Source organism: Parasteatoda tepidariorum, chromosome 8 (assembly GCF_982258835.1).
Source record: "Parasteatoda tepidariorum strain Cologne lab strain chromosome 8, Ptep-v5.0, whole genome shotgun sequence".
Classification (NCBI taxonomy): Eukaryota; Metazoa; Arthropoda; class Arachnida; order Araneae; family Theridiidae; genus Parasteatoda; species Parasteatoda tepidariorum.
The window spans coordinates 10,482,829-10,505,307 of NC_141762.1; the positions used below are offsets into that span (position 1 = coordinate 10,482,829).

General features: G+C 28.1%; 1 protein-coding gene across 4 annotated transcripts in view; it reads right to left on the minus strand.

Moving 5' to 3' along the window:
• LOC110281931 (Brefeldin-resistant Arf-GEF family protein schizo) overlaps nt 1-22,479 on the minus strand; it is a 360,600-nt gene that overhangs the window by 247,366 nt on the left and 90,755 nt on the right. For 2 of the 4 annotated variants that reach the window (XM_071180701.2, XM_043046170.3), the window contains exon 1: nt 340-1,077. The exons of the other annotated variants lie outside the window; for them this stretch is intronic. In XM_071180701.2, coding sequence (XP_071036802.1) covers nt 340-551 — 212 coding nt within the window. In that variant the 5' untranslated portion in view covers nt 552-1,077. Of the gene's footprint in view, nt 1-339; nt 1,078-22,479 lie in introns of those variants that run through there. 4 annotated transcript variants of the gene reach the window in all.

Consider the following 22,479-nt stretch of genomic DNA (forward strand, 5'->3'; position numbering starts at 1 on the left):
AATTCTATTGAATTAATGTAATATTACAAAAAGATATAATTACGTATGTTTATATAATATTATAAAAGGTTTGTTAAATACATGTAAATCAATTTAAAAAAATAAGCATCTTTTGGTACTTCAAAACAACTATTTTTGTGACGATTACGGCGTGTTGCCATTTATAAAAATCAAAATAACGGAAAATATGTAAATATCAACAAATCAAAAAAACAACAAATTTTTTGAGTTAAGAATTTTTTTAGAAAAAAAAGGTAAAAAGGAGAGGAACAAAATCGACAAGTTATTTTTTTTTGAAATTTTCACGTTCGTTTTGATATTGAAAAACAAATATCTTACCTTGATCCTAACTGTGCAGTCACACGAAGATAATATCTTCCATACGGTGAGAACGGCTGCAAATAATCTTTTGCCATTCGACTTCTTGGCACACCACTGGCACATGGAGATTCGAATCGACAATGATTCGAAACATCTCCAACAAACGATGTTGGAGATGTTACGTATACAGCCTCTTGATATAAAACAGCTTCTTTTTCTAATCCAAACATATCAGTGCACTTATTTAAATCTCTTTAAATTGCTAAGTCATAACTATCACTAAATATGATTAAAGAACACTAGCTGTATAATGAGTATAAATTGTTCCACAAAATATGTATCCTGAATTCTTGTAAAAAATCACAAAATGTATCTCTGATATTCTGGGAAGTATGTATCTAGAATGTTTAACTTTGTATTCAATAAATCACAGGCACAATGTTAACTTTAAATGATATTTAAATACAAATTTGTGAATTATTTCCCTTTTTCAAAAAATTTTTGAATTAACGATGAAAAAAATTTTTTTTCTTCCTTTATCACAGAATTTTATATTATAGTAGCTTTGCTTTTAAGATTTAAAGTTGAAAAACAAGTGACATAAAACTTCAGGCGACTTTTATTAATACCGAAAAATTTTGAAACACAAATAAACCGGAAAATTTATATCCAACAGTAAACACAGTCAGGGATGCAGACGATTCACAGAGGTCGAAACATGTGTTTCTCAACTCTTCTTCAAACTCCTCTGGTAGTAAAACGATTTTTACTACTCCGCTTGTGGCAGTGGAGATCGGTGTTTGATGCCAGCGCCATCTAACGAAAGTAATAGCTGGCCTCTTTTTTTTGAAGTAGATAGGTTTTTTTTGTTTTGTTTCTGTTTTTCGTTTTCTTTGCTTAGAAATAGAGGAAAAACGGTTCGATATTTGGCTGCCTAGCTTCCTTTTCTTTTATACGAAACAGGAACAGTAATAACTGGAAACATTTTACCGTTAAGAAAATTGACTTTGATTAACTGAGAGACAGATTTTTATCTCGTAAGTTTTTCGAACGTGGAAAAATTTAACGAAAAAGATTTAATATAAAAGGGACCCGTTACGCAAATGAGTATTTTTTAATATAATTATCGACTGAAGCTAGAAGTATGCACTTTTTTCAAGGGAATAAACAATTTTTGCCAAAAGAATATTAACTGTAAAAAAAACGACTTGATCAAACTGTTTTGAGTTTATTTTATCTGTGTAAAAAAAATTGCTGCATATATATCCATTTCTAGCTGATTAAAGAGAGATGAAAATTGAAAACAACTGTGAGGCAAACCTTTTGAAAATTATTAAACATAAATAAAAATTTGGATACACCATCTACCCGGGTACACAAAGAAACTCATTTGAGATTTTAAAAGTTAGTTTCGATCATTTATCTATTTAAAGATTAGATAAAAATTCAAACGTTTATCTAAAGACTATTAATTTAGACAAATTAAATAAATTCAATTAAAGGAATGAATACTATTATCTGCCAGAAATCACAATATTGAATGTACTAATAAAAAACACAGAAATGAATAGACATCATGTCTATTATAATAGCAAGCCAGAATGCTACACAGATAAAAAGATAATCATTAATGATTAAAGAATGAGGACAATTAGTTAACTGTAATTTCATTTTAGTGAAATTAGGATTTAAAAGGACAAATATATTTAATGAATGATGAATTTTATTGACAAAATCGAGAACCATTTCAACATTTCGTTTACTTATAGTTCATTTGATTATTTATTTATTGTTTTGATCATTTATTTATTGCTTTGATAATTCATTTATTGTTTTGATTATCCATTAAACTCAGCTAAAAGCTCTTTAAATTAAATCTACGGATAATGTACCGTCGATTTGTTTCTGAATTACTAAAAATAAATACTGAACATTACATACCGAGAATTATGTTACTCATATTTTTAAGTATGGACAATAATTATATTTGGACAATGGTATAATTATTTGTGCGAGACATGTGTTGAGATAAGTTTTAGCAATGTATTGATTTAAGGAAGTCCCGCTCCTTAATTCGTTATCTAATTTTTCAAATGCCTTGTATATTGTTTTAAAAAAAAATTAAAAAAAAAAGATTTAAAATGAAAAACCTATTTGTGCTGGATGGTTAAGAAAAAACAATCCCGGATCTTTCAAACCTTGATAAAAAAAATAATAAACGAATGGGTTGAAATCTATAGCAACACATAATTTTAGTATATATAATATTGTACAATCCATGATAATATATACAATCATGCAGCTGATACAGTATACAGTATATGAAGTATACAGATTCTGTTTGCATGAATATTTCTCTGAATAAGTATTTCTCAAAACATATTACCCAAAATCTAATTACCAAGCCATAAAAAATTTATTCTTTATAAATATTAATTAATATATAGTATTAATAACATTATATTAGTATATATAATATTAATTAATGTGTTATAATTAATTAATGTAATATATATAAATATGCATATAATATGAATAAAAACCTCTTTGGATTGGATAGTTTAACAAAACCCTGGAATTTTTTTCAATCCCTGATAAAAAATACCAACAGTATGGGTTGAAATTTACTAATACACAATTATATACAATCATACAGCTGATACAGTAGGGGCGATAAAGCATGCTGATTTTGTTTTTCTTAATATTTTTTAGGATAAATATTTCCCGAATAAAATAACAAAACATAAAAAATGTATTCCGTATAAATATTAATTTAATAATATTAATTATTAATATTCATTATATATAATATTCATTAATATATAATATTAGTTTTTGACTTTTAGAAAATTGCATGCCTGCGAAGTATTTAGGGCATTATCAAAACCAAAAATTCTTTGAAAAATATCCAAATCATAAGAATTTAAAAACTTTAAATGATTTCTTACAAAAAATGAAGTAATTTAATCATTTATTAATGTGCACAACCACTCCTTAATTTCAGTAATTTTCTTCTTTATAATTTTCCCTCTAAAGCCAAAAGCATGTAGAAAACGATATTTTAATGCAATATTCATATACCCGTGTCTTGTAAAAGTAATTCAATCAATTTATTTAGCAAACATTGGTCGTAAAAAAAGTAAAAATATATTTGATCATTGCATCATATCATGGATAATTTTTAAAAGTGTATCAGAGATATAACATAACAAGCCAAGATCATCTATGGCAGGGATGGCGAACCAATGGCACGCGTGCCACTTATGGCACGCCACATAATATTTTGGGCACGCCACCGATCACGAAGTTCACTGTGAAGCAATTTACCAATTAAATTAAAATTCACAAAAACAAACATAAAAAAATAAACAATTATTAACAAAAAAATTACAATTAATGCCAAAAAACAATTAATTACCATAAAAAACAAGCTAACAATAACTAACTAGCAAAAAAAAAATTAACAGACCTGCTTAAAATAACATCTTACAACCTAATATAAGTTATTTGTCATCTAATCTGCAACAACAGAAATCACACTGATGTTACTTTAAGTTGACTTACGTGTATAACTGAGGCATTGCGAAATGTATTCTTTTCCATAGTAAATAAAGAGTTTTAAGTTGATAGTATTTAGTGTTATTATTTTCCCAATAATCACGAAGTCAAAATTGTTTGATGGCACGTCTATGACCAAATTAAACATTTTTTTAGAAAAAATGGCACGTTGGTGCATAAAGGTTCGCCACCCCTGATCTATGGCATGTGATACAATGCGGTAGGAATTATATTGAATACATGAACTAAATGATAAAATGTTCCGACAGTATTGATCGTTGTAAAATAATTAATCATGTTTTAAAAAAATAGTTGTAAAAATAATGAAAAATACACACATTTTCTAACGCTCTAATTAAAAGTAAAAATACATTTTGGTATTTTTAATTATAAAAAACTGTCTAATCCGTAAGTTTATAGTAATTACACTGGAAATAAAATATAAAATAAAAAGAAAGTAGTTAAAAAAAGTTTTCCATTGATATTCAAAAAAATTATCAATAATTGATTTTGTAAATTAAAGAAATTTCAATAATAAATAACCGTTTCTCTTAGATCTATATAACTGTAAAGTTGAAAAATAATTGTTTGGAAGATTTTATCTTTAACGCAGAAAATAACACCGGTGTTTCATGCTCTATTTCATAGCTATAAATTTTTAAAATGCTAAATTAAATATTTTTTACTTATTTTGACTTAAACTAATACAAAATACTGAAAATTCTATGAAAAATATGTTTAATAAAAACTCTGTGTTAAAGGGTGTCAAGGGTTCTATTTAATGAAATACGTTGCATTGCTTCAATAAAAGGATATGAGAGATTATTTTTTTTTACTTTATGTATTTTTTAGAGAAAAATTGATCTATTGAAATTAATGAACTTACATAAGTGTAATGAGTGTAGTGTGCGATTTGTTTTGTTCATTTTTTACAAATTTTTTATGAAATTTTATTTTTATTAAACAAATGCTTTTATTTGCATGTTCTAGAAGTTATTATTTCCTCCTAGACTATTATGTAAAATGAACTACAAAAAACCTATTGGGGGAAAAAACGAAAACCAGTACTAAATAAACAACCTTCCTCTTTCATAGTTTTCCTCAAAGGAAATATCAAATTCTCACTGAAAGAGCTTTAAAAATTTAGGCCAGAAACTGCAAAATAAATCATTCATGAACAAAATCTATATTGTTAAAGATTACAAAAAAACAAACTACTTTTATGTGCTTTAACATCAATTCGAAAACAGTTTGAATGATTTTTAAGTACACTGCACAAGGGACTCCATTTAATTTATGAAACAAAAATGCTGACGGCTGCTATATTTTAGAAAAAGGCTCAAGGATTGCATTAAGGTTCGTAATATTTAGGTCGGAGCTCTAAAAGTTCACTTAGAAATAAAAGGGCGGAAGTTGTTTATTTTTTAAATCTTTCCTAAAATCGAGTCTAATAGCGCATTTTAAAAGTTTCTCTTTTTCAAAATGGCATCCGCCGAAGCACATTAATGACTGGATTAAAATGCGGGTGATAGTTCACCGTGACGGTCAAGGGCGAGTATGTGAGATCGTCTGATTTTTCCTGGTGAGGCTTTGTTTCTAATGATACTAAGCATATTTGAATGACGATTTTAATTGAATTTGGCGCTAACATATAACGGATAAGTTTAGGAAGAGGAAGTTTGATAATTACGGTAGCCGAATGATCCTGTTGTACATAATTAACTTCATGTCAAAGAGTACATACTCGTTTATTGTTGACAAATTGTGTATAAAAATAAGATAAGTAGTCTATAATTATTTTTATAATTGGATGATAAAAAATGAGATTTTTGTGTTAAAAACTTCGTTTAGTATTCTTCAAACGATATTGATTTACTAAACGTTCTTTAAAAAAAATGGTAAAACGTGCCTAAAAAATCAAGCATTCTTTTATAAAGCTGAGATGGAGTCGATTAAAATATATACCTTTAAAATAATTTTTTTTTGTTGAAATAATATTGAAACTTGAATAATGTTTAATGCTTAAATTTAAAAAAAATAGACTCCAAAATTTTAATTCTCATTTTGAAAATTTCAAAACATCACTTTTGGAAAATATAGAAACGTTAGAAAGCTATTTTGAAATACATTATTACATTAAAAAATGATCATGAAAGAAAAAAAAAATTCTTTACAGCATACAGTGAAACTTGTTTTTGTGCAGTATTTTTTTATGCGATTTTATTTTTGTGCGATTGGTTTTGTGCGATTTCATTTCTGTGCGATTTTTTTCGTGCGATTTATTTTTATGCGGTATATGCGGAATCTTAGCGGTGTTAGAACCAGTTTAATGTTTCCTATCAATGTGCATATACATGTTGTGGACGAACTCTGATTACGTGGTCTCAGCAAACTATTTAATGTATAATTTGAAAACTTCTCCATGTATATGTACAATGAAGAATTAAATATTTTTCCAATTTCTTTAGGTCTTATTTAATTTAATTGAAAGCATTCTCATATCTATTTCATGAATCATTGATGTATTTTCTGAGTCCGACTTTTTTTATGCGGTCCCTATCAACCGCATAAAAAAAGTTTTTGGTGGTATATCGTACAAACTTGTTTATTACATGTCAGAATTTATAAAATTTTCGAATTTTTTATGTGCGATTTCTTTTATGCGGTCCCTATCCACCGCACAAAAACAGGTTTTACTGTATTCTTTAACCAATGATCTCAATATATATTTGGAGAATTTTCTTTATCAAAATGAAGTTAAATAAATACTCTTTATGTGTCACAATTAAATATTTAAACAAAGAGAATAAAATCAAATTCTAAATAATCACTACTGAAGAAAGCATATCTCAAAACACTGAAAATCCTTTGATTTGATATGCACAAAAGACAATCCAACTATTTTTAAAGTTTTCATTTTATCTTCCTTAGCATCCAGATTCCAACTTAATGCGTTTCTCGCTTAATAGAAAAAATTTCTTTAATAATAGAAAAATTTATTAAGTTTGAATATCAACAAAAAATATGGTTTCCAAGGGGAAAAAAATGAAAGAGCAGGTTATGATGATTAAATTTAAAAAAAAAATGCACCAGAAAATAAGAGTGTTATAAATAGAATTCAATAAATTTATTAGAACTTTTAACAAGTCTCTTGAAATTCCGTAGCTGGAATTAAAATCTGTAGAAATTCAGACAGTCTAGGTTTGAATGACTGTTAATGCAAAAAGTAAACAATTAAAGTCTTAAAATTTTTTTTAAAATACACATGTATAAAAAAATACACCATAGCACACAATCATTAAAAATATTTATGACGAAAAATTATCCACAAATTACATATTTAACGAGCAAAAAGCATACATGGATACGAGTGAAATGAAACGAGAATAACAAAATGAACAAATACTTGAAACTTTTTTCAGTTTATCTTTCTGAACAACAATGAAATAAACGAGTTAGGAGGTACGAAAATTCTAAGGTGTATGTTAGTTAATTTTTGTTCATTCTTCGCCCACCAAACGATAAAGTTTTGGCTAAGAAACACGAGTCTCTATAAATCATTTTTATGGCACCCACAACTATGGAACGTGGGACGCACACGTGACTTTTCCTTGACCTTTAAAGTCAACATTGACTTTCAAAATAAAAATTTTAAAAATTACTCTATACAATAGCAAGGGACAATTTAAAATTACTTTTAATTATGCATTGCTAGTCGTATCGTTAAAGGTGTGGTTTTTAGTATAAAAGTATAAAAAGATATTTTAAATTTTTTTTTTCAATACAGTATTTTTAACCGTTTATCTGTCAATGTTTGAAACACGGAACCTGGATTGCGAATTTGAATTAAATGGACAGTAAAAGTTCCAATTATATCATTTTACATACTTTTAAAATTCACATTAAGTATTTTTTACATTTAATTTAGTTTCATTTCCATATTTTTTTTAACGTAAGTTTTAAAACTTTGATATAATTTCTAAATCCAGCTTGTAATATAATTTACCGAAAATCCGATTTTTTTTAAAACCATTACTATACTTACAAGCCTTTAAAGAAATGACATAATTCTCCGTAAAGCATCATATTAAACATTTTATTTTAAAATTTTAAAGTCAAAATATTAGTTTGAGGCTTAATGATCCAATTTCGGAACATAGGTGTCTCAAGGTTTCTATTTCTCAAATTCAAGCGATTCATTAAATTTTTTCTTTATTTGTCTTCAGTTATTTTTTAATAGTTAATTTATTAACTTTCGCGTTATTTGGTTTACCCCATCTTAATCCGGCATTCAAACGTTTAATTTAAATCAAAATCATAAGAATTTTATTTATTTATTTTCGCACACGAAATGTGTTAATCTAATCTTTCAATATTCTAATATACTTATAATACAACGGGTTTTTTTCCTCAAATCATTTATAGTACCGATTTCTAAACAATTTAGGGTAGCAATTTTTTGTAAAAATTTTCTTGGAACATTCCTCAGATGTCGAAATTTAACCGTTTATTTCAAATGATTGTATGTATTTTTTTTCACAAAGAAATCGACTTTAAGAAAACTATACTTGAAAAAATAATTATAATGAAATGTAAATCTTATAAAAAAAACTGCAGACTACTAAGTAAATTTAAATAAAATAATATTTTTTTTATAATAGTTGTTAGATCAAAAAAAAATTTTAAATTTGAGAAGTTTATTGATACCGCTAAGGATTTCAAAAAATAAAAAAAATACCTTTCTCAAACAAAAGAGGCAAGTCTGGAAGAGGATTTTTGAATCATGAATTGTTAAAAAAAAGATTTTTAAAAAACTTAGCTAATAATATAACAAACAGGCTTTTTTTTTCGGCCATCATTTTGGTTTTTGTTTTGCAAGTCATTGATTTAAAAGAAAAATAAAAGAATAGTTTATTTATTATTTAAAAAAATAGAGGAATTAGTTACAATATAAATTGAAAGAGGAGTTTCTGATACAAAAACCTTTTTGTCACTTAAAGAAAAAATAAATAGAGAGAGAAAACAGAAAAAAATTTTTTTTTTCAAATTTAAAAGCAAACTAAAAAATTCTTTTAAAAAAAGACTTTTTTAGATTTTAAAATGCATGATTAAAGATGCAATGAATTCTCTGCAGCATTAAGTTTCAACTAATTAGTATACCTGCCAACTTTTAAGCATTTTGCGTAAGATTTTATTTTTATTTTTAAACTGGTAGTAAAATGTATGCTTTCTACATATTCCTTGCATTAATTAACTTAATTGTTAATGATTTTGACTACCACTATTTTTAAAAAACTTAAGCATCTATATTATTATCGAATATCATGGTTGTCTGTTTAAGCTTTTTCAAAATAACACGTATTTTTCTGCCTAAAATTATTATTAAATTATCCATTTTACTAACTCAGGAAAGTAAATAAAAAGTAAATAAAAAATGAGCATCTTCAAGCACTTTTTAAAAACACTACGCACCCTGTTAATGCATTGAATGAAGTGTGATACGTGAATTTTTTTTTTATAAATCTCAAAAACCAAATAATGGATTTTGAAGAATTTTTTTCGTTCCTGATGTTCAGTGTCCCCTTACTATGGGACCACAATATCAACCTTTTATCGACAATAAATTTTAAAGGGTTTTCGTGGTAGTGTTTAGGGTCCTAAAAAGAGCAAGTCGGGTCCCCTGGGGCACTGCTGTCTTTGAGTAACAATCTATCTATAAACCACATGATTTCCATTCAAAAGACTGTTCTGCATCAGAATGTTTTCGTAAAAATAGAAGGCATAGAAAACAAAAGCAGGTATGAGAGACAATAGGGGGTGCGCTCATGCCATAATTTGTCAACGTCGTTAGCGAGTAAGACTTAACGAGGAGCACAGAACAAGCTGCTGCTACACACAAAGATTTGAATATTCTGTGCACGTAACACGGTAGATATCGAGATACGAATAATAAAGACGATAAGAGAATATTTTCGTTAATTAAAACGTGGAAGAAGAAGGTAAAAATCAACGGGGGTATCGTTCCAAAAAATACTTGGGTGAAGAAAAAAAAAAGGTAATTGTGATGCCAGATTTATTTTCAGAAAAGAATAGAGGTTATATTCATTAAGGGCTTCGGGGTCAAGGCGGAAAATATTGATATCTCAATATATAATGATGTAAGAGCCACAAAAATCCCATATTTACAAACAATAGCATTTGGATACTGTTGGAAAGTTTTACTTTATGGATTTGGCAATGGTAAATGATGTTTCAAGATGTTTTAATGCAGCTCTAATTGTTTATGTATCAAGTTCAGCCTTGGGAATGATAAGACATTCCAGAGTAAAGCTTAAACATACACTTTATAAATGACAATGTCAAGTAAAAAGAATCATGTCACCTATATTAATAAATGAATGTCAAAACGAAGTATCCTGCTACGGATCATATTTATAAATAATATTAATATCTCAATACTTAATGAAGTGAGAGAAAAATATTCCATATTTACAAACAATAGCCGTGATTGTTGGAAAGTATTACTTTATGGATTTGGTAATGGTATACGATGTTTCAAAATGATTGTTAATGTAGCTAATTGTTTAGGCATGGTGATATGTATTAGGTCCAGCCTTGGAAGTGACAAGAAAGTCCAGAGTCATTCTTGACAAAACATATAAATTATTTCTTTTTTAAAAATGACAATGTCCGGTAAAGAGAATCATGTCACAAATACTAATGAAAAAAATAACGAAACGGAGTATTAGGTTTGGAATCTGAAATTATATCTCAGATTTATTTTAATCTCGGCTGTTTCATCATAAATTTTGTATTTTTAATTAATTATTAGGATTTTTTTTAACGAAATCAAAACCATAACTATATACTATCATCAAAATATATACTTTTGTGTATAGTGCGCAAAATTAAAAATAAACCACCCGGAATAAATTAAAAATATGAATTTTTCAAAATTTAATTTCTCAGGAACTATTCGACCAATTTTGTATTTTACCATTAAAAATTGCATTCTTTAAAATGATGCAAAATATTTTATACCTAACAATTCAAACATTTTCCAACTGTTACTAAATAAAATAAATTTTTTTTATTAAAATTAATATTTTGCATGGAATTATTTCTGGATAAATAAATTTTATAATTGTTTCAAAAATTTTTCAATTCGCTTAAAAAGTTCTTGAAATATGGCGACAAACACAAAAAGTAAAATTAACATTAAGGGGTCTAAACTTTGAATCGCTCTCCTAACCAAACTATTCGAATCTTTGTATCTGTTGACAAAAAGATGCGTTTATCCAGAGAAATTATGTGTGTTTGATTGCGTAACTTAAAATATCGTCTGAACTAATTAATTAGCATATTTGAAGTCATCACTTTGAATCATTAAGATTGAGACATAGAACGGGAAGATCCGATCATTACATCAAAAGTTATTCAGGGTGGTTTGTTTATTTCTTTGCACACTGTACAACATTAAAATTTAAAAAAATTCAGATTGCAATCATTAGACGACAAGTATTAAACAATCATTATAAGAATTGTGCTAATCATATTTGTCCCAACAATGACCAACACAATTCTAAGGGAAAAAAGGAAAAAGAATAAAGAAAATAATAATGTTAAAAATAAATCCTTACCCAGGTCACTATGTTTTTAAAACAAAATTCATAAAACCTGTGCTTACCTAAAAAAGAAAACAGAAAAAATATTGAAATTCAAATAATTAATTATAGTTTACCACAAATAAAGCATATACATGAAAGCTCAGTGAATTTCTAAAACAACTATTTTAACTCAATTAACTCAACTATTTCAACTCATTTTAAAAATATATTTAATGCTAGATTTTTTATTTATTTCTTGTTAATATAGCTTACATATTTGCATAATTGTATAGATTTCTAGGAATCAAATAGCAACTATAAGTACGGATACTTATACTTTGGTTACAACATGCTCAAAAAATAATAATTACGGAACTTTATAACATAAAAAATGTAATATAAAAATTTGTTCGAAATTGCACTTCAAATATGAGTATAGAATTTTTCGTATTTTTATATATATTTAGCGATTAAAGTATTAAAAATTATCGAAAGATATCAATTTCCATTAGAAAATTTAACGCATCTAACTATCCGATTAAAAGTTACATAAAAAATCTAAATAAATAAGGCATTATTATCATTAGTTTTACAATTAAATTTAACTCATACTGAAGTTTAATGCATAAATGTACTGTATCAAAAACTATAACTATATTAAACTATATCACTGATAAACTATATATATTAAATTCCTTAAAAACTAAATTTTCCCAGAGAAATGTGCAGAAACGATTTTAACTAAAAATAGATATTCTATCCGTTTTTGGGTGTTTATTCTTACTAAAACTATTGATCGCAAGTTCTACACTATTTCGATAGAACAATTTCTTTTATTTCTCTTCAACTAAACTATATTTCACTCCTGTTTTCAGTACCTTTTACTATTGATTAACTGAGCTAGAGGCAAATCAATAAAAAAGGGTTTAAAAGTCTGCATGCAGTTCATCTGTTTTTTCGGTGTTAATGATAATCCCGGCAGATCAATTGGAATAAATACAATTTTCTTTTAAAAAGCACTCTCCTAAAAATTGTGCTACAACGAATTGAGCATAATGTTATCATGTTAGCCATGCTTCTTTTCGCAATAACGTGCACGTACAAACTGCTCTGTAAAAACCGTGCTGCAATATATCTCAGAATATTTTGTCGAACAAACCAAAAAATTGTACGAAGAAATATTTTATTTCAGGTTAACACCAAATTAAGCTTTCATATACAATTCAAAGTGTAGAATTTAAATCTAAACACTCATAGTGGAATAACAAGACACAAAACACTCGCCTATCCACACCAAACGAGAATTACTTTTACTTCGGAAAACATAGATGTTGGCGAGTTTTAAACAGTAAACAAACTGTTAATAAAGAGCATGATGGTAAAACATGTTCTTTACCTTAAACTCTACGGTTAACTGGATGGTCAGACAACTGCAGGTTATTTTACCGTAGTTTTAGAATGAAAATTCTAACAGTGAAAAACAGTTAAATAGGCAAGAATATACGTTTATTTATTTATTTTTTTAATAAAAGCATGAGAAAAACTTAGGAAGTAAAACTACACTATTCGCTTTATGAGCAAGAAATAATTGCGCATAATATAATACAAAAATGCGGTTCTTTCCCCACAAAATAAAAGATCACAGTAACCCGATAAATCATTATATAAAAAAGAGATTGTAGTCGAATCATGATTGTTTCATTCTTTCTCACAAAGCAAGTTAGTGTGCAAACTGGCTTTTAATTCGAATGTGGATAAGCAAGAATTTATTCCGCACAAAAAATACCATTTGATTGACAAAATTTTTTTTCTTTAACAAGAATATACTTTTTTGTAAAAAGATTCTATAATTTATTTTTTAAAAAAATATGCATTTTTGTGACAAAATATGATTGTTTTTTAAAAAAAAAGAATATATTTTTTTTTGTAACAAGATTCTGGGATCTTTTTTAAACAGGAATATACATTTTTGTTAGAAGATTCTATGACTTTTAAAACAAGAATATATGCTTCTTTACAAGATTCGATGATTTTTTCAGCCAGAAAATACGTTTTTGATACAAGACTGTATGGTTTTTTTTAAATAAAAATATACGCATTTGTCCCAGGTTTCTATGATTTTTTTAAGCAAGAATATACGCTTTTGTGAGAAGATATGATTTTTTTAAACAAAAATATACGTTTTTGTTGATTCTATGATTTTTTTTAAACAAGAATAAACTTTTTGTGATAAGATGATTTTTATAAGCGAGTAAGCACGTTAACAAGTTCGATATTAGTTTATCATCACACACTAGTTTGTAAGGAAAAATCTATGGTTTTCTCTCTTAACGAGACCATGTGCAAAATTTTACGAGTGAATCTAATGAACTTTATGCAACAGTTGCGTAGGCAGAAATATAGTTCTTTTTAAACAAAAATGTGTGTAAAATTTCAAAAATTTTTTTTTTTTTTTTGTAAAAATCGGAAAGTAAAAGCAAGATATAGACACGAAATAATTGCATATAATAACAATACACGAATACAATTTTTTTTCTAAATAAAAGATTTTTCTACAAGTTTCAACGATATTTTCTTTTCCCTAAAGAAACACCATAAATCATTAAATAGGAAAGATTGTTATCATATCATAATTGTTTCATTCTTTCTTCAACACAAAGCAAGTTGGCGAGAAAACTGGCTTTTAATTAGCCAAAACCTCAAACGAAGAAAGAAGGTTTAATGAGAAAAATTAACTTTTCACCGACCGACCCATGAAGCAACCTGTAATTTTCAAAATTACTGCCCTACCAACACACATATTGACACCTTTTTTATACATCTAAATACGGTGTTAGAGGCAAAAAAAAAAATGCACTCTTGGAACAATCCTACACTTTCATTTTGCAAAGGCGTTGGAACTAATTCACGTTCTGTTAAGTGTTAAAAGATAGTGATTTTGTGTTCAATAATATTTCAATTAACCTATTAAAGATTGTTAGACATTTCATCGTTACCTTTGTGTCAGAAGAATTTCATTATTTTTATTTATAAACAATTTCGTTATTAAAAATGCCATTTAAGGGATGAAAACATATCAATATCTTTTGTTCTCAAAATAAAAATTTTCGAATATCGACTGATTGAGTAGTATATAATTGGGCACTTGTACTTCAAGAAGAAGAAGACCTCTCATACCCACATATGTAACCTATGACATCAGCTCCAGCTAATCTTTATCAGCAAAATCGGGTATCAAAGTTGATCTAAGTTTCTCTACATAATTAACGATAAGTTAGTTAAATTCAGAGCCGCATAGCACATCGAATTTGCTGAAATATAATTCCTTCTCGCCTACTTCTTTTATTTAACTGTTTGTTTATGTATTTTATTGTAACCGTGATATATTTTTGTTTTGCGTACCTGGCAACTTCGATGCATTATTAATTTGTTTAGGTCCACATGATATCGTGCCTGTCTTTGTGTTAAGTCTCTATGTAAATATATGGTGAAAGAATTGAAATCTTTGAGAAAGATTCTTTGTGAAAGAATTTAGAATGCGTCACTTAAGAAAATTGATACTTGACAGGCTTGTCTTACTTGAAATAGAATGAAAAGAACGGTTGCTAACGAAAGCAAATGCCACCTTTCAACAACCAATCAGGATCGAGATAGCCATACTACGTCACGTGCACGTATCCAATACAAATTAAAATAATGATACTATGATGTTGCTGAATTAATATATGCTGGACTTAGAAGAAGAAAAACATTTTTTTTTTAAAAATGTAAAAACAGTTAACTGAAGTTTAATTATCATAGTAAAGAATAAATATGTGTTAAATACAGAGAAACATTTCTTAAAAATTGTAGAACTGGTAATTTGATTTCATAAGGAATTTTAAGCAATGTTTAGGTAAATGAGCTAACTAAAAAAGTAGAGACTTAATGTATACAGTGAAATTCTTTCTCTTTTTTTAAAAAACTGAAAGCCCGCTTTATTTGTTGCGAAAATTAGCTTTTTTAAAGCAATGATAAGCTGAATAAGCTAATTAAGAAAACCGCAATTTGCTTTATATGGAAAATCATTTTTTTTAAAATTGCAGGCCCGTCAATTTGATTTGAAAATTAGCTTCCCGAGCAATGATAAGTTAAATAAGGTAAATAACAAAGAAAACATTGACTGTACACGGAGAAAAACATTCAAAGAAAAACATTTTAATTTAAATATGAGGATCATCATTTGATTTGAAAATAAGCTTTCTAAGCAACGATAAGTTAAATAACCTTAATACAAGGGGCAAAAATTTGCTGTATACAGCGAAATACTTAAATTTCTTAAAAATTAAAGAGCTGACTAACAAATTAACACTGAGAAGTTGAAGAATCTGAATTTAAATTAATATTTTTTTAAGCAAGCTAAGTTAAACGTGACAACAAAACTAAATCTACATTAATGCATTAAAGCCAAGTTTTGTTAGTAAAAATTGGGATTATTGGATTGAGTATTTTTTTTATTTTGACACTCGGAGATATAGCGTTCGCCTCCTAACTTGGTGGTTCAGGTTTAAATCCCAACGGTGGCTGGTTGACACGAATTCTTCTCCTGCCTTACACCAACCACAGTGCTGGTTGACGTAAAATATCTTCAGAGGTAGACGAATCATGGGTTAGAATCCCCTTCCCGCAGGGCTAACCATCGGGAGGTTTTCGTGGATTTTTTCTCCATGTAACACAAATGCGGGTCAGCAAAGGCTAATTTGTTCTAATGCTTAATCCAGCAGATCCCTTGTCTTCTGGGTTGGATTCAAAATTGCAAGGCTACGAAGTTTGTCGTAAATAAGAAGATAGTTGTAAGAATAGTCATAAGATAGTTTGCCGAAGATAGTCGTAAACTAAGAATTGGAACGTCGTTATAAAATATCGTCAATAAACAAAAATGATAGCAAAGCAATCAAAGAGGTTGATGAGCGAAGCGAGCAGGGGTTGGAGCCTATATCATTCTCTTTAAAAATAAGTGTTAAAAATTAAATATAAATGGAGTGAGAATCCTATGTATATAATTAATTGACATGAAAGAACATTTTTTAACCATTAAAAAATTTCCCGGAAATATATCTGGAATTTAAATATTTGGAATTTAAGTGTCAAATGTTTGAAATATTTGAAAATGAAATGTTCTATATTTGAAGCTAAAGCAACAATATCTTTAAATAAATCTCATAATATGCATTGAAACTATTTGAATTTAATGGCAGCTTAATTTTATAAACTCGCCTATCATTTCTACAAAATAATTGACTCTATAAATCCTACGTAATGTACGTTATTAAATGCAAATTCGATACTTTAACTTGCATATCTTTAACTAATTCGCAAATTAAATTCACATAGGGGTAATAAAGCAGTTTATACACCAGGAAGTAAACTGTTTCCTTTCAACACAGAAAAAGTTGCGTGTTATTTTTTAACGAGAGGGAAAAAAATTGCAAGAATTTAAATTGCAGAGTAACAATGCTTGTCAATCGAATACTTAAACGAAAATAGATTTTTAAAAGCAGAAGATTTGTCACAATAGCAGCTAATAAATAATAATAACAAAAAAAAAAAATGAATTTGACGAGGAATACATACCTGTCAAAAAGCTTTACAAAACGTTAGAATGGCAATTAAATACATTTACAGTCAACAACAATATGAAATGTTTTTTTTCTTTGCTTTTTTTAGCATCGTTTCCTAATAGCAATTATTTAAGTTTAAAAAATGTATTCTATTAAAAGATAGTACTTGGCATTTATAATGCCAACTTTTGCACGTACAGATCAATAAAATGGTCTTTACAAACCAGGTATATTTAAAAAAAAAAAAATTATTACTCTTCACCTATTATTATTTTTTTCTACTGAACTTTTGTGAATTCTTATTATATATAAAGTGCTTATTATGAAACTATGGCAAAACGAATCACCTAAGAAAAAATTAACAAGTTACGATTTAAAGATTAAAATAAAAAAAAACAGCAATAAACAATACATTTTATTCATTGTGATTTAATACGAGCGTCACTCTGAAATTTTTGAGATACGCGCAAACGAGAAATGGCAATATAATATAATATAATATAATATAATATAATATAATATAATATAATATAATATAATATAATATAATATATAATATAATATATAATATATAATATAATATAATATAATATAATATAATATAATATAATATAATATAATATAATACAATATAATAATGAAATGTAATATAATATAACAGAACATAAATGTAATGCAGTATAATATATAATAAAAGATGAAATAAAAAAAATACAAAAATAAAATAAATTAGAAGAAATTATGTTAAAACAAATTAAATTAAATACAATTAAAAATTAAATAAATAAAATAAATTATATAAACTAAATAAATAAATATTTTGAGAACAGAAGAGATAATAGAACAGCACGTGATTTTTTATTGACTTTTAAGTTGTTTATCGTAGAATAAATTTTAGACAAAAGTGAAAATGGAGCTGACGCGAGAACATTATCGTGCTATTATTTTAAAGTGGGATTAAATTAAAAAGAATGCCTTCAACGGCTACAATTAGCATTTGGAAAGAAAGATCCATCTCATGCTACTGTATTCAGATAGTTTACACAACACACATGGAGGTCGCCGTCAGCAGTCATTCCAGATAACGAGACTGCCGTACGGAAAATGTTAATGGATGATAATCGCTGTACTTATCAAATAATACTGAAGCAACATACCATCTGATTCGCCACATACATAAAATTATTCATACAGAATTATGAAAGGAAAAAAAATACACTTGAAGAAAATAAGTTTGTACGTGGTTTCCATGAGTACCAAACAGAGGCGCGAGTCGCAACAATGCCTCCTAGAAGAGAGAAGACCTCAGCACGGATTACTATAAACAAAAAAATTTATCTTTAGTAGTCTAAACGTAATGACATCTTTCGTATTTCCTCCACTGAGCAGTATATGTTCGTTACGTCGGACTACTGAATTGATTCGCGATGAGGCCTTCTCTTTTCTAGGAGGTGTTGGTCAGAATCAGTAAAGAAACCCTTTGAAGTGTTGGTGATCACAGCATCATTTCGAAAATTGTAAGTGGTAATGAAATATACATACCGTATTTTGATGCTCCAACGAGACACGAAAGCGAAGTATGGGTCTTTGAAGATTATCTCTCGCCGATAATGGTGAGAAAATAACGTGTTATGATAAAAGTAATGTATCTCGTATTCTTCAGAAGTACAGGACTGGTCAAAGCTTTCAAGTTGGATGGACAGAAGACAGTAATATAGCATACTTGTACAGTACTAAAACGTCTACCAGAAATTTTCCACGAGTTAAATGTTAAAAGACTTATGCTTCACTATGATTATGCATCTTCCCATTCAGTAACATTAACAGTTGAGTTTCTTGAACAAAAACATAGAATATACACCTTATTCGCCGGATATGTGTGAATTTTGGTTATTTTTTAATTTAAAAAAGAACTTATGTGGGCGTCCTTTATTATACCGAATGATGTAGCTGTAAATGCATTTTTTCACATCAATTTTAAGAAATGAATGGTTTGTGATACTTAATATTTGGAAAATTCGTCTACAAAAGTGCATTGCTGCTAAAGAAGACTACTTTGAACATTCATAAAATTTCGTAAGTTAAACCTGTATGCATATCTTTAACTTTTCAGATTTGATTCTCGTATTTAGTATACATTTTACGGGTGATTGTTGGCATCCACCGGTGAATGTTGACAATCACATAGTCGCTTCGGTAAATGTCCGAAATATATACTAGGTCTTTAGTTAAGTGCCACTGCCCGATATACATTTGCCCGGTATGCACTACACTCATGTTTTTTTAAGGTCAAGTGCCACTGCCCAGTATGCATTTAACCGGTACTCCGAGCACTGATGTTTCTCCTAATCTATCCTTCAGACATCAAAATGTTGAATTAATTTAATAATATCAAATAAATATAATAATAAATTTATACCAAATCGGATATAACAAATATTTCGGACATGATTCTTTGGACAAATATTTCGGCAAGGATTCGACTATGCGACTGTTGACATTCACCGATGAAAGTTGACACTCTCTTGACTTCCTTCATTCTGGGTAACATATACATGTGTACAACTTATTGTTGAAGTGTTGTACCAAGCGAGCGCAAATATAAAAAAAGAAAAATGTCTAATAAACTGTTTGTGTAGATATTTTGAAATCTTCGTATTATTGTTAATTACGTATTAATATGCCTTATAACAATAAAAACGAAAATGCAGTGAAAAATCGATTACTGTTTGTTTAAAATTTAAGATCTCTCAAGTTTCACTTTTTTCAAAATTGTATTTATATTGGATGTACATTTGATTGGGAAGCGGATAAAATATATTTTACACTTTTGTAACATATTCAGTGCAAGAAAAAGTGAACACCTTGAATAACTTTTGGTCTAATCATTGGAGTTTTACGTACTAAGATTCAATTTCAATGGTTCGATAGCTTAACCTTAACTATGTTAATTTGGTAACTAATTTTATAAACTTATTCCTATTAATAGCATCAAAAGCATTAAAAAATTTTAAGAAAAAAATTTAAAGACAATCACAATTTTTCTATAGCATATATTTAACTAAATCAAAACATATTTTTACTAAATTAATATTCCCATTTATTTTGGGTCTTTAAAGTGTTTCTATTCAAGATTAAGAAATATTATAAAAAGTTTAACTTAGTACCTTTTTTACTTGTTTAATCTCTAGTAAATTTAAGAATATTTTTTAATGTAAACAAACAAAATTTTGGAGAACTGTCTTAAAAACAAAATTTTTTAAAGACACATAAAAAGTTTATAATATATGTAATGAAAGAAAGTAGATAGCTATTTTAGCTATCTACTAAAGCTATTTTAGAGAAATAATTACTTATTTAAAGCTATTTTAGAGATTTTGATAAAGAGAATTTACGAAAACAAACGAAGCTTAAATTCTTTAACTAATAGCTATAAGTGTTACTACAGTTTTATTTACTCGTAATTTTCAAGTTTAAAAACTTACTTCCCAAAATAAGTTAGCGTTTTCTGAAATTATTAATAACCTGTCCCTTTTCACGAACCAATACCATAAATTATTCATTAACAGCTAATAGAAACAAAATCTAAATCGTTAATTATTTCTATTCTAGGGGCATCGATATTAATTGCCTCCCATACAGCTTTATTCCAAAAAATCAAGCACGTTTACTTGGCGCTATTAGTTTGAAAAATAGCGTTTCATGCTTCTGGAATTCAACCAATTATTAACCTCCTCTCGTCCTGTTAACTATCTTTGTGCGTGTTTCTGGGCGAAGGTATAAATATACAAACAACTCTTTTTTTTTTCCCCTTTACTATCTCATCCTTTTGTTTCGTGTTTTTGTTTTCTTTGGCGTTCTTAATTGAGACTGACGACTCTCTTTGCTTCAATCTTACTTTTCATGACCCAAAGTTCATTTTCGTGGAAGCCTTCTTACTTTTAAAAGTCTTTTTCTTGCCAAGATCGCCACACCCTATTTCTTTCTCTTTTATTTCATGCCGCCGTTGATTAAATTAAAGATCGATTTCGTTAATCTTCTCGTTTTTGGAATTTTTCTTTGTCGAGGAACGGTAAGAAAAGAGGAGTTATTGGGAATGTTTGTTGGTAAAGGCATAAATTAATGCTCTCTTAGTTTTCAAGTTAATTTTGACTTCATTAAGTAAGTTAATAGCGCATTAATTAAAATCTTTTTTTGCTTTTAAATTAATGAATAAAATAATGACTGGAAAGGAAATTAATAGTTATTTAGTAAACTAAATAATAAGTACAATTACGGAATTACACTATAAATACAATTTACATAAATTCTAGACTCTGAACAAATTAGCCGTTAAACAAATGACATGAAAAATGATTATGAAAATACAATTAAAATTAATCTTTTATATTATTGATAAAATGTAATTTATTATAATATTAGGGAGCTTTCGCACGCTCTCGTACGTACGGTTTCAAGTAATTGCGCATGCGCACTTCGAGGGCTAATGCATCAGTTCTGGTGAAATGCGCATGCGCCCGTGATGAAATATCAAATTTAAGTAAGTGAAAATCAGAGATTTTGCAAAAATCCCTAAGTTAAAAACGCCAACGCATTGGAATATCATTTTAATCACAAAATCAAACAAAGCTGCGACTCAAAATGCTTTGTTATACGTAAAATTGCGGCTTTATAATAAAACAATTTTGATGAATTCAGCGATAAAAAATTATGCTTTTTATTTATATTTGTGGCCGAAGATTGGAGAAATTTAGTTTCCACATGAGGTCCAAAAAACAACCATAACTTACAGTAGTTTGCTTTAAACAACACAGGTAAGATAGTAGTAATAATTCATTTCTAAATTTCGTCAATACATTTCTTCGAATTCGAATTCTACGTCCACGTTTTTAGTTTAAAGGTCGGCTTAAACAGAAATGGTTTTATCCAGTTTTTAAAGTATATTGTCAAAATTCATTTTTATTCTTTTAATTTATCGGTTTTTAAAAGTTCGGTTTTAATTTATCGTTGAACAGCTGACTCAATTCTGAATCGATGCTCAACTCCGTAGCATTGTAGTTTTGAGCCCTACTCAAAGAACAAGGAAATTCTTGGATCAAGCATTGAGACTAACTAGCCTTAGTGGAGAACTTTTTGATGGAACTATCCCGGATTGCTGTTGCATTGGTTACACGGAGAGGAAAACCACCAAAACCTCCCACGGTTTGTCCGACCGTTAGGAGCCCATGATCCATCAACCACGGAGGATATTTTACGTCAGCACTTTTGTCAGTGCAAGCCGAGAGCAGAATTCGTATCAACAAGTCATCGTTGGAATTGGAACCTCAACGCATAGGGAAGCAGAACTCTATATCCTCTGAGCGACCGCGGCTCCATGTTCTTTATATTAGCTT